The sequence below is a fragment of the Mesoplodon bidens genome, assembly GCF_964165515.1.
Source record: "Mesoplodon bidens genome assembly, chromosome: 3".
Lineage (NCBI taxonomy): Eukaryota > Metazoa > Chordata > Mammalia > Artiodactyla > Ziphiidae > Mesoplodon > Mesoplodon bidens.
In genome coordinates this window covers 151,541,992-151,555,265 of record NC_138178.1, presented here as the reverse complement: position 1 = coordinate 151,555,265, position 13,274 = coordinate 151,541,992, and the positions used below count along the sequence as shown (strand labels likewise).

The following is a 13,274-nucleotide window of genomic DNA, read 5'->3' as shown; positions in this document are numbered from 1 at the left end:
AAATATTAGGTTGAACCACCTAAAATTTCTCAATATTTGACTGTTTTTGACCTACCAAAATAGCAATTTCATACAGTTCAACCTAATACTTGTTGGGCCCAACCTATAAGCCCACTAATAAAAGAGACAGTCATGAAGTAAAAGATCTTGAATCAGAAAGACTGATGCTTGAAGCAGAAGTTAAAATTTTTGTGAAGTGGGTAAGAGGCAGCACACAGAAAACAAAAAGTCACAAGAAGGCAAAGTGACCAGAGAGAATTATCCATTTAATTATCCTGAATGAGAATGACCCAAATATAATACCAAATCTCTATTATTTTCTATGACCTAATAGTGATGAGAAGCCTTTCCCCAAAACTTTACTAATGCTTCAATAATTTTTTTCAAATTACATTAAATAATGTAATCTTCTACTTTATAATAAGAAATACACTTTAAATTCAATAAAAAATCCAATAAAAATAAAGCCTTAACATTTGTATGGCACTTTATCATTTAAAAGTAATTTCATACACATTATTCTATTTGATCCTAACTATACCCCAAAAAACAGCCTGGGAGGGGCTTTCCTGGTGGCGCAGTGGTTAAGAATCCGCCTGCCAATGTGGGGGACATGGGCTCGATCCCTGGTCCAGGAAGATCCCACATGTCGCGGAGCAACTAAGCCGGTGCACCACAACTACTGAGGTTGTGCTCTAGAGCCCGCAAGCCACAACTACTGAGCCTGTGTGCTGCAAATACTGAAGCCTGTGCGCCTAGAGCCCATGCTCCACAACAAGAGAAGCCACTGCAGTAAGAAGCCACGCATTGCAACGAAGGGTAACCCCCAGCTCGCGGCAATAGAGAAAGCCCACGTGCAACAATGAAGACCCAACACAGTCAAAAATAAATAAATTAAATAAATAAATTTTTTAAAAAAAGAAAGAACAAAAACAGCCTGGGAGATATCATCCCCACTATTCAGGTTACATAGCACATGAATCCTAGTGGACTTACAGAGAATCTTAAAAACTAATGTTACCTTTAAGCCAGATTCTCTCTTTATTCTCTGTGTCAAGTAGTAATTAATGTTAAAGGAGGCAAAACATCTAAGTGCTTCAAAATCCAGGAAAGCTAGGTCTGAATCTCAATTTATCACTCTCTATGCATCCCTGAGGAAGTTCTTGTTATTTGTGGGGCTGGACTTAATAAAGTGGGAATAACATCTTTAGATTAAATGAGATACAGCAGTTAAAGCTCTTACCATCACCTATAGCAGCTACACTTATCACTATCATTCATTTATATTATTATGAGAATCCAGCAATGAAGAAACTTGACTCTTATCTAAAAGAACTCAGGAAAGCCATGTGTCTCAATAGACTCAGCACAGGCTATAGAATTCTAATGTCCTGCTCCACACTTACTCAAATAACTTCTTCTTTTTTTTTTAATTAATTAATTAATTTATTTTTGCCTGTGTTGGGTGTTCGTTGCTGCGTGCAGGCTTTCGCGGCGAGCGGGGGCTACTCTTTGTTGCAGTGCATGGGCTTCTTAAGCAGTGGCTTCTCTTGTGGAGCACGGGCTCTAGGCGCGTGGGCTTCAGTAGTTGCAGCACGTGGGCTCAGTAGTTGTGGCTCGCGGGCTCTAGAGCGCAGGCTCAATAGTTGTGGTGCATGGGCTTAGCCACTCCACAGCATGTGGGATCTTCCCGGACCTGGGCTCGAACCCATGTCCCCTGCCTTGGCAGGTGGATTCTTAACCACTACACCACCAGGAAGCCCTCAAATAACTTCTTATTATCATCATTCTATCATCCTTTAAAGGCTTTTGAGAAAATACCCAGTGTCACAGAATTGAGAGACCTACTTTTCTTCAATATCTAAAAATTTCAAAATCTCCTATGTTAGGAGCTCTGATCAAGAGCTGCCTAAGAGCTACTACCTGCAACGTCTAGAGCCGATGTTCACTCATGAACCCAGAAACAGAGCCTTATCTCATTTCAGACAGCTGATGGTCACCCAGTAATAAGATCTGGAATTAGACCATGTATGAAAACTAAAACCAGAGTCAGACAACACCAAAGGAAGGATACTGGGTAAAAGAGGATTTGAGTAAAAGAGAACTATTTTCCATCCTGAACGCAAAGGGTCAAAAGCAGGCTTGCTATTACTTACTCTTGGCTTACCGCCTCCTCATCCTCTGAGGATGATGCTGTTTCCTCCAGGTCCCGGGCCATCACGACTGGCATTTCCTTTAGAGTTTGTCATGCAGTCAGCAGATGGGGGCCTCAGAGACCTTTCCTTGCAGATTCACTGGATCAAACAATTTGGGTGGCACAGATTCCTGCAAGAAAGCCAAATGACCTGAAACACAATGCAGTTGTCTTTTTGTTCATTACTGCTGATGACCTTCCAAGTAATGAAAATGAATATTTACCTAAATAGTGTCAAACCTCTAGAGGCTTACCTTCTTTCACAGTGCCTCACATATGCCACAAAAATCAAGATTTTTTTTCAAACATACTGTCTGTCCTCTGTATTTGAAGAGCTGCTGTGAAGTTTCAGTTTCTCACTTTTCTTTTACATACTAAATCTAACGTGCAACAAAAGGATACACTTACTTAAGAAAGTCTGAGGTAGGTGGCTGATTGCCTAAAACATAGATTCCTTGCTAGAAAATCCTGACGTGAGTTAAAAATGAAAACGCAAGTATTAAGATCCTTGCAAACATTTCTTTAGATTCTATGCCAAGCACAGGTAAAATACTCTCATGTTTCCGCTAAAACAAATTCAACCACTAAACAAAAAATGAATATATGCTGCTGAATCAAGGTCATAAATAGCTGGGAAAAAAAAAAACTGTCCTTCCACACTCTCAAAAATTATTCGCCCTTACTAAAAATCACAAACTATGATTCAAATATCAGACATTAAAATTAGCATATTTCTAACTTAAAATATTTTTAGTAGAGAAAAGGTACATGTTCATTACGTGTCTTTTTGGATGGAATAGAAATTACAGGTAAAGAAAATGAAAATGTTTTAATGACCATAATCCCATTACTCAAAGATAACCATTTAATGTCAATCTTTCCAAACCTCATTTTTCAATGCATTAATATATGTGATAAAAACGTAAATAGGGCAAAAAATGCCAATTCCGATAACGATCCTTACACATATTCAGCGAAATGGGCAATATCTAACCATCTCAAAGGCGTTCTTCCGAGTATGCCCAACGGGACCTCTCAGTATTTCCCAAAACGTTGGGAAGTCCCTTAAATTAATACAAAACAAACAAAACCTCCAAGCGAGGAAGGGATGCCAACCCGTCCTAGGCTGCCAGCAGAGCAGGGAGAGACAGGGCGATCGGAAGAAGATTAAGGGAACTCGCCCAAGGAGCGTCCTCGCCCTAAAGGGATCGGGCCCTCAGTCCCACCCGCGGCTCACTCCAATCCAGGTAGCTCCTCAGATGCTCCCTACAGTAAGGACGCGGGAGACTCCGCCGCAGAGATTCAGCCCAGCGCGCCCGGAAGCCAGCAGCTGCTCCCGGACTCTGAGAGGGAAGTGCAGCGGACGGCGCCCGCCCAGACTTGGGAGCGCACCTACCTCCGGTAGAGGAGTGCGGCGGCGCAGGCGTTTACCTGTTTCATCTGCCCATGGCTCGAGGCGGGCAGGCGGGGACAGCGCTCTGCGCCTACCACCCTCCTCCTTCCCCAGCCGGGCTCAAGACGGCCGCCGACCGCTGCTTCCCCCGTTACTACAACAACCAACAAGCAACTGCCCGCTCGGAGCCACTGCGCAGGCGCCCGCCACCCGGCGCGAACAACGCTCGGCTTCGGGCGCGGACAATTGTCGTCACCGCCGCGCAGCGCAGGCGCAGGGCCCTGCTTTCCGCAGAAGTCTTGACTTCTTTTTTCCGCTCTTTTTACCTCCTCCGCAAAAAGATTGGCTCCGAACCTGGAGTTCTTCCGCCACGCTCAACACGAAGGGTCACTGCAAGAGCGGCGTACCGGGGGTGTGGCTTGGGCAGCGGCAACCGCTGATTGGCAGTGAAGGGGTTCACGCCCCATCTCCTGCTCGAGCAGAACCAGAACAGCCAATCAGAGCGAGGGCTGATGGAAACGACCCAATCCTGGAGACGGGCTGAGAGTGGGGGCGGGGCAAGTGGTTCAGGTGGATTCAGGACTGGAGCTGTGCTGGGGAAGCTTCTTGCTCTTGCTGCTGCTGCTGCTGTTCTTGGGAGTCCAATCGCTAGGTAAGGTGAATGGAGGGGAGAAGAGGTAGGTGTCTGTGTGGCATCTGATTGAGAGGATCCGGACAGTCTGGAAAAATGGATGTGGGGTAGAAGGAAGATACCAGGGAGGCCGCCTTGTGGGGGAAAAGAGGTTCCTGAGACCAAGAGAAGAGGGAGCTGGGAAGATGAAGGCGGCTTGATAGGTTCGGAACTAGTGAATGGATGAACGAATGAGCGGCCACTCTGAGCCTAGCACGGTGCGAGGAACCTTTACTTTCTCATGTAATTCTTATAATAACCCTTGAGATAGGTATTTTTAATCTCCATTTTGCAGGTAAGGAAACCTAGGCTGTAAAGTGTAAATTACTTGCCCACGGTCACACAGCTGCTAAATGGTAGGGCCATTTAGAAAGGAACCTCTCACTCCCAACTCTACTAAACACCACAGCTTTGCTGGCCTGGGCCAGGGCAAAATTTGAGAATGGGTGTTGGATGCTCTAGGGGGCCCTCCAAAGCTGTAGGGAAATTGTGCTGAGGGATTGGCAGAGCAGTTCGGAAGAGTGCTCAGGCTCTGCCTTCATCAGCTATCTGCTGGGGTTTCTGAGAGCTTCTGTGAAACGGGCATAAGTTCTGTCAAAGAGGGAGGCCATCCATGCGGCTTTTCTGACCCTGAGAGAGCCTGAGTCTCCTGCTGAAGGAGGGTGAGAAAACAAGGAGGATGGCAGGGGAGGGGAGTGTGCACATCTTGGCCCATACTGTAACTGCTTGTGATTCCAGTAGAACCCCATTCTCTCTGCACTTGGACAGAGTCCACTTTTGTGACCCATTTTCACTGAGCGATTCACCCATTGACCCTTCCTCCTCTAGGACTCCTTGTTTTTTGGTGCTTCACACTGTCTTGAGCCATTGCTGACTTTAATATCTGTTTCAGCTGGGTAGTGTAGGGACATAACGAAACATCTACTGCCGAAGTGACAAAGGAAGCCTGATAATTTATCGCCACTTAAGGCCCAAGAAATTAACCTGACAACAGAAAAACCGTGGGCCAAGAAAACATAACAAAGATGGCAAGAAGCAATTCCATGATAAGATTTTTTTTAATCTACATGGTTTTTACTTAAACCAAGCTGAGTGCTCAGCAAGGGTTGATTTAAGGTTTTGTTTTTTAAACAAAAAGTACGTGACCTTATGGTATTTTCTATACAAGTTGAAGACAGAAGTGGCTGTGGTATGCTTGTCTTCCTCAAAAATGGAAACTTCATCAAAATATTCTCAAACAGTGAGACAGTCTTGCAACATATAGACCAACAGAGCATGCTTCGTATCTCAGCTCTGCCATCTATTAGCTGTGTAACATCAAGCAAGTCACTTAACCTCTCTGTGCCAACCCTCATCTGTAAAATGGAAATATTAAGTGTCTACCCACCTTAAGGATTAAATGAGATAATATATGATAGGTTCTTGGCACAGTGCATGGCATATACAGGTGCTCAATAACTGTTAGCTATTGTAATAGCTAACCCAACACTAACATAGCTGTTTCCTTCTCCATATAATTTTCTTACTAGTTCTCAAGTCACCACAATTTATTTTTAACTTTTAGATTGTTCTCCTAGTTCATGGAGGATGGTGTACCTGAGAACCAGAGTAGAGAAAACTTAAGGATGTAAATATTGCCCTCACACCAAAGATTCCACTCAAATGTACAAGGCTTTTCTGTGCTTGGAAGGATCTGTCACCAGTAGCCAGGCAGGTATCTGTTAGTAGATTTATAATCACCTTTGAGCCACTTGCATTACAAAGGAATGACATGAAACGCCAGGCTAGAAGTAAAGATCCCAGGGGACTGATTCCAGCCAAGAGAAGAGAGTTCTGATTTAGGCTAATATTTTTGGAGAAATTCCTTAGACAAAAATAAGCACTGTGCTACTTATTGCAACGTATACTGTTGACTCACCACTATTACTATGACTAAATATTGAGATCAATTTCTGTAAGTCTTACACCGAAGTCCATTTTATTTCTTTATAGTGATATTTGTACACCTCCCTTTCTCCTGTTCCCTTTCTTCTCTCCGTTTTTTCCACTGGTTTTGTCATTTTCACCCACTGCATTATTTAGCCTTTTTCACTCTGGGTAAAAGGGTCAGCACACTTTGATTTAAGGTAGATATTCAAAGGCAGTGTGCCAACCCTGTGAAGGGTAACTGGGAGTGGATGAGCCTCAGGTGCTTGGAGAGGAGTTTATGAAATGATTGATCAAGTAAGCTTAGTACAGCCCTCATGGGTGGGACACAGGTTAACTACAGAGGAGAGTGAGCTTATGGTTGAAGTACACTAACCATCTGTTGTCTCGTGCCCTTTGCCTTTGTTTCCAAGGCAAAAAGCCCTCTCCGATTTGAGGGGAGCCATGAGCCGGTTCCTGAATGTGTTACGAAGCTGGCTGGTTATGGTGTCCATCATCGCCATGGGGAACACGCTACAGAGCTTCCGAGACCACACCTTTCTCTATGAAAAGCTCTACACTGGCAAGCCAGACCTCGGTAAGAAAGCAAAGACCTGCATCCTTTGTGGGAGTGGCCTAAATTGTGGTTCCCACATCTGGCTATACATTAGAATAACCTAGAAAAACTAAAATCAAACAAAGCACAGGTGGCCATTTTCCTCTCCAGACCTACTTACTGAGCCTTTCACCTGCTGGGTGGGGCCCAGGAGTCTTTTTTAAAAACTTCCCAGGTGAATCTGATGCTGCCTAATCTAGCCTTAGGCAGCCACTAGAGTAAGAGACGTGGTAGATAGCACTTGGTCCTTTTCTCCCCCAAGCTTCTCTGAAGACCTTTTCACTCATTTTACACTGCCGTAGGCAGCTAGTCTGTACAAAAAGCATTACAAGGGCAAGTGAGGAAACAGTTCCTTGGTGACTCTATGGTGCCCGACCAGAAAACCATAAAGAAGCTTTTCACGTTAGCTCAGCCCCCTTTCAGAAATCAGATCGTGGCACACATGGTTTATACCCTGCGTTGCAGATGGAGAATTACTAATCCAAGTTCTTTTCAAACTGTAACATAGACCTGAGAAGATATCCCAGATCCCTCTAAGTTGGTCTCCCAAATTGAACTTCCGTGGGCGCATGGCAGCCTCTCCCAGTGTCCTGAGCCTCTCTGCTGAGAGTGTCTGCACATTTCAGCTTGCGCTTTGTTGCGCTGATGTGTGGGGAGGCTTGAGCTGCAGCACCATTTCATAGTAGCTGACAATTCTGTGTCACATTTATAGCTAACCCAGATTCAGGCTCTGACCTAACTCATTTTTCTGTAACATCTGAGTATCAAATGAAACTAAGTAGGCTAAGGCTCACTTTGAACAAAGCTCAAATACAATGGGTGTAAAGAACCTGGAAAAGTGGGCAGGACAGTTCCACTTTTCACCCTCCAGTGCAGTCCTCAGATGGTCCAGGAACCCTGTATAGATTCACAGGGTTTAAAGGTTGTCTGGTCTAGCCCTTTGAATTTAAAGTTGACACAGAGAAGCCCAGGGGTAGAAAATGCCTCCTCCCTCATGACCTGGGGGTTGTCCTGGTACTTTTCTGATCATAGCAGGACCCCGGCGCATCCCGTAGAATTTCACCTGATGCCTAATTTAGTTCGGGTCGGTGAGATATTCCACTTTTATATCTCACTCACTAGAGAAATTTCCTGCGTTTTCATCAGAAAAGCTATCAAAATGCTTTATAAAGAATGTTGCCCTCCAGGGCTAACCGTTAGATATTTGTTTGGTATATGGAATTTTTTCTCACCTTACTACCATCTATAGGTCTTCAAGGTTGTGAATTTGGTATTGCCGTCTGGTTTTCCAAAGGCTGAAAAATCCTTAAAGCAAAATCCTGAAAGACCTTTCAATTGTCAGTGTTGTCTCTTAAAATTTCTCTTGCTCAGTAGACCAGAAAAGAAAGTATCTTTGCTTTCACCGTTTTGGTATTCCCCCTCCCCACTACTGGATGCCTTAGATCAATGCCGGTACATTAATATCACCAAGGCCAGGGAGGTTTTAGAAAATACCAGGTGGGCCCTGGGCCCCCCTCCAGAGTGTATGATTTAACTGTGCTGGTACCCAGGTCTTCGTAGTTTTATAAAATTTCTTCAGTTGATTCTAATAAATGTCCAGGGTCAAGAAGCACTGTTATGATGGACTGTGATCCATACTCAGGACAAGATATTTAATACAGCAGTGCCAGAATGGAGCTAGCAAAAGCAGAGTGGCCCCAGCAAACGCCAAAGAAACAGTGCTTTGTTGCCTTCCCACATGAACAGGAAACCAGCCTGGTTAGGGCTTCGTTCACATAAGATTCAGAAGACCCAGGGACTTGGGTCTTTCAAAGACCAAGTGTGGGGCTTCCCTCGTGGCGCAGTGGTTGAGGGTCCGCCTGCCGATGCAGGGGACGCGGGTTCGTGCCCCGGTCCGGGAGGATCCTGCATGCCGCGGAGCGGCTGGGCCTGTGGGCCGTGGCCGCTGGGCCTGCGCATCTGGAGCCTGTGCTCCGCAGCGGGAGAGGCCCCAACAGTGAGAGGCCCGCCTACCGCAAAAAAAAAAAAAAAAAAAAAAAAAGACCAAGTGTGGGCATCTAGATGGAGCCCAGTATTTCTGAGTTATCTCCTGTATCAGCCTTGAAAGTCTGCTGACCTCCTAGGCATCTTGTATTGACAGAACCACTCTCACCACGTTCCCCCAAACCTGTCCGGATCCAGACTCACCGGGCTTCGCCAACACCAGAGCGGTTTCCAGGGCAGAGCCGTAAACTACTGCAACCAGGAGTTGCTGCCTAAGTGGGCTGTCTGTTGGGCTCCTACTCTTGGAACTCGCCCACCCAGCTGTAGGCATTTGAAGAGGAGCTGAGCCACTTCTCATTCTGGAATTCTTTCCATTCCTTCTAGTTCCCATGTGCAGCACCAGAGCCTCCTCTGTGCCCAGCCAAGGGGAGTTCAGGCCTAGCTCCCTGCCCCCTTCAGTGAAGTAGGAAGAGTTTGGAGGGAACCCGGACCCTCCCTTCTCAACACTCTTGCTTTTTTCTGCTGCACAGTGAATGGCCTCCAAGCTCGGACCTTTGGAATCTGGACGCTACTCTCATCAGTGATTCGCTGCCTCTGCGCCATCGACATTCACAACAAGATGTACGTAAGGAAGGGAAGAGCGTTAGCTGCCTTCTGTTGGAAATCAGGTGCTAAGCATATACATTGTGGTCCTCTCTTGGATACCCGTTAATTTTGATACATTAGCCTGGGATGTGGATAATAAAAGGTTAATAGGTTCCATTCCTCCCAGGCCTAAAAAACATAATAGGCCTAAAGGTCTTTAAAGTTTGAACATTCTTTGAAACTCACATAGCAAAGTGGTTATGTTATGATCCAGTAGCCTGCATCATACCCCTCTACTTTACTAAAGAGTCAGCCTTTCTTCTACTAAAGAGGTAGTGTGCTCTTTTCAGAGAGGCCATGACATACCTTATTCTTACATTCCTCCTTGAGAAGCAGGAATGAACAGAAATCACGATCCATGCAAAAATGAGCCCACAAGTTAAATGGTTGTATGCTTATGCAGAGTCAGGAGGTGAGGGTGACAGAGAACCCAGGACTCCTCTGTATTCTGCCTCTTCAGGGGACTCACATGGACTAATGTGGAACAGTTGCAAGCAATCACAGCCTCTGGTCTAGATAATGTTGTAACCCGTGCCGGCCACTGGAGGGGGCTCGAGCTTTCTTCCCAACAGCAGTCATCACCCCAGTCAAGGAAAGTTTGCTCGGGTCCCCAGGTGAGGCCACCAAAACACCAGCTTCATACTAAAATATTTTTGTCTTACCGAGACTCTCAGCATCTGGGCAAGAGAGGAGATAATGATATTAATTGAGCCCCTCTTATTATGCCAGATGCTTCCATCCACATGGCCTTGATTAAGTCTCCTCTTAGTAGCCCTGGGAAGCAGTGATTTTCATTGCTGATTCTGTAGATCTACGTATAAGAGACCCAACTAATTTAAATTGAGGAAGACTGACTCAAGTGGGATTTGAAGCAGGGCTATTAGCACTGCGATCTCTCCAGCTTTATTTTTTCATATTTTTGAACCTGAAACTGGTTTACTTGTTCTAGATTGACACGTATTTTTGGAAGCAGTGCAGTTTAGTGGAAACAGCCTGGGGCCCGAGAATGAAAACAAGAAAATAGGCTCTAGTTTCAGTTCTATTGGTAACTAGCTTTGTAGCAGCAAGTTCATTATAGACCTTCTCTGCATCTCGGTCCCTTCATGTATGAAATGAAACTGGTATATCTGTTCTGCCTCTCTGGGTGACTGGGGGGAAGTAAGGGCTGAATAATCATTTTAAAGACCTTTACCATGATGAAGAATTGCTGTCAAGTATAAGGGGTATGCCTTTTGCTCGCTGTGCTTTGGGGATGAGCAGAGACAGCTGAGACTTACCTTTACCTCTTTACCCTTTCATTTCCCCTTCACTCAACACAGGACAGCTGCAAATGCTGACTTCTGTTTCCAACGTTTTTTGAACGCCTGGGACTTTGGTCCAGGGCCTTCTGATATGCACTCTGATTCTATTCCCTCCCTAACTGGAAACTCAAAATCAACTCCCAGCTGTTCTCACCTTCTGAGACAGTCTGTTCTCAGAAATTCTGCCTATTTAATGTGTATATCTCTAAATAAACCTGCTTTCACTTAAAAAAAAAGACAACTCCCATACATACATATTTACTTACTAAGTGTATAAAAACATGCACAGGAATGATAAACATCAAACTTAAGATATTCCTTCTGGGGAAAAGGAGGCAGAAGAATGGTTTCAGGGTGGGAAAAGGATACACAGGAGGCTTTAACGGAAATCCGAATATTTTATTTCTTAGAAAAAAAGTATCTGAAGCAAAAATGTCAAAATATTCAGATTTGATGGAGCAGGGTATTCGTTGCATGGGGGTAAATTCTATTATGTGTATTTTTTGTATATTTGAAGTATTTCATAATTTTTAAAATTTCATAGTTAAAAAAAACGGTACGAGCAATCTAAGTGGTCAGTCATCCTATAACCTCTCTCTTCTCCACCTCCTTATCAAAGTTGAGGAGCAAGTTCTCTTCCCATGAGGTTGTCACTGTGTCCTCCATCTGACCATCTTGCTAGGTTAAGATGCAAAATACCCACCCCGTGTTGCAAGAGCATCTAAAGGCCCCAGAAAGGTCCTTGCTACCCTTTTCCCCATACGTGCCCTTCATTCTATGGCATCCATCCCCTGGCCCTGGCCAAACATCTGCCAGGTGGGCTTGGACTAGAGTCAAGCCAATTTGAGTAAGTAGAATACAGAAGCATGATTGATCCAAAATTGTCTACACTACCTGGGATTGCCATACTCCAGACTCTGCTTTGCTATCGCTGGCTTCACCACCTTGCTAAGACTTGCAAAGGCCCTCTGGTTGCCTGGACCATTCCCCTCTCAGTTTAGCAGTTGAAATCTTCAATTTTGCCCTAGATGTGAATAAATTGATGTGATCAAGCAGCCAGGTCTTTCCCAGGACCAAGTCTCCTTTTTCTTTAGCCATAGTCATTTCATGGGTTTTGACTTGTGTGTTTCAAGTCTGATCACTGCTTTTCCTCTGCACTGAACAAGCTGTACCTTCAGTCCCATTTCTGTCTGCTCCCCTGTAGGCTCTACCACATCACGCTCTGGACCTTCCTCCTCGCCCTGGGGCACTTTCTCTCCGAATTGTTTGTATATGGGACCGCAGCTCCCACCATTGGCGTCCTGGCACCCCTCATGGTGGCAAGTAAGCATCCAATGACCCTAGAACTCCTGCAGGAGCCGTCCCAGCCCTAGGGACGAGCCTCATACAAGCAGTATAAGAAAATGCCATGCTTATGTCAGCCACTAATCTTGTCTCTGTATTAAGGTTTCTCAATCCTGGGAATGCTAGTGGGGCTCCGGTACCTAGAAGCAGAACCAGGATCCAGACAGAAGAAGAGGAACTGAGGCCAACATCACCACGTCCGAGACTTCATCCTCCACCTTTGCTAGCCTCTTCCTTCACCCTCTTTGCTCTTAAATTTCTTTTCTGCTCCATCTTCCACTTCTAGTCCCTTCCTTTTTTTTCCTTTAATTTAAAAATTTTTAAGATATTTAAATATGCCTACGGCAAGTCGGTGCCATTTAAATGTATGTACCATTTAAAGAATCATTTTAAAATGAATACTCTGTACCTCCATCCAAATCAAGAAATCGCCAGCACATCCGAAGCCCACTGTGTGCCCTTCCCCCACCCACAGCCTCTTCCGGGACCCCTTTTCCAGCCTTCTGCTTTTTCCCTTTTATCTTCACCCGACGATTTGACTTGTATGGTGGGAACACGTGAACTGTGAAACTTAAAGCTGCTGCCGCACCCACAGCAGCTGCCACCAAGGGCTGCTTCGAGGGGGTGTCAACCCAAGTTGGGCTCCTCTCTGCTGCTGGACCCAGGACTCTGAACCATCCAGGGGACAGGCAGCTCTTCTAAGAAGAAGGGCTCCCCTGCAAGTGAGCATGGCTCCTTACCCTTGTGCCTACAGGTGGATCAGGGTTGGAAGAGTCTGGGCTGTTTTTAGACCTTCCGGTCAGCTGTATTTGTGTAATGAGATTTGTAATAAATAGAAAAACCTTCTGCTCTGATCAGTCCTCGTACTTTGGCCTCCCCTAAGCCCAGAGCACTCCTGCCCCTCGTCTGAGGCCTAGCAGAGGAGAATCACAGCTTTCTGCTGATCAAATATACCATGAGTAGGACAACTCAAGACTCAGGCAAACCTGGCTGCCTTTTGTCTCTTGCTCATTTCTTGTGAAGTCAAATCTTCCTCCTCTCCATCCCCACCTTAAAGATTCTGAGTTCACAGCTGAACAGCCAGGACCCTCTCTTGTTTTCTTCCCAAGGAAGAAACAGATTCTTGAGAAAGCAGAACCAGGCAGCATAGAAGAAACAGCTGTATGACCATGAAAAGAAGAACACTGGGGCCCAAGAACAAGGCACTGGAGCAGACTGCTGCC

The 13,274-nt window shown here is 45.3% G+C and overlaps 2 protein-coding genes across 9 annotated transcripts in view; one reads left to right on the top strand and one right to left on the bottom strand.

Moving 5' to 3' along the window:
• The window catches only part of TTLL5 (tubulin tyrosine ligase like 5), a 310,875-nt gene extending 307,119 nt beyond the window's left edge, over positions 1-3,756 (bottom strand). For 5 of the 8 annotated variants that reach the window (XM_081229113.1, XM_081229116.1, XM_081229118.1 and 2 more), the window contains exons 1-2: positions 3,591-3,755; positions 2,157-2,325 (exon numbers count right to left, since the gene is read on the bottom strand). In XM_081229113.1, the coding sequence (XP_081085239.1) occupies positions 2,157-2,230 (74 nt within the window). In that variant the 5' untranslated portion in view covers positions 2,231-2,325; positions 3,591-3,755. Of the gene's footprint in view, positions 1-2,156; positions 2,326-3,590 lie in introns of all 8 variants that reach the window. The other 3 variants (XM_081229115.1, XM_081229114.1, XM_081229117.1) reach the window with 3 other exon arrangements.
• A 237-nt stretch (positions 3,757-3,993) lies between these two features.
• Positions 3,994-12,886, top strand: ERG28 (ergosterol biosynthesis 28 homolog). The gene is made up of 5 exons (XM_081229124.1): positions 3,994-4,239; positions 6,597-6,760; positions 9,292-9,382; positions 11,912-12,030; positions 12,154-12,886. The coding sequence occupies exons 1-5, from the start codon at positions 4,100-4,102 to the stop codon at positions 12,231-12,233; spliced, it is 594 nt and encodes a 197-aa protein (XP_081085250.1). The 5' UTR covers positions 3,994-4,099; the 3' UTR covers positions 12,234-12,886.
• Positions 12,887-13,274: the final 388 nt, after the last annotated feature.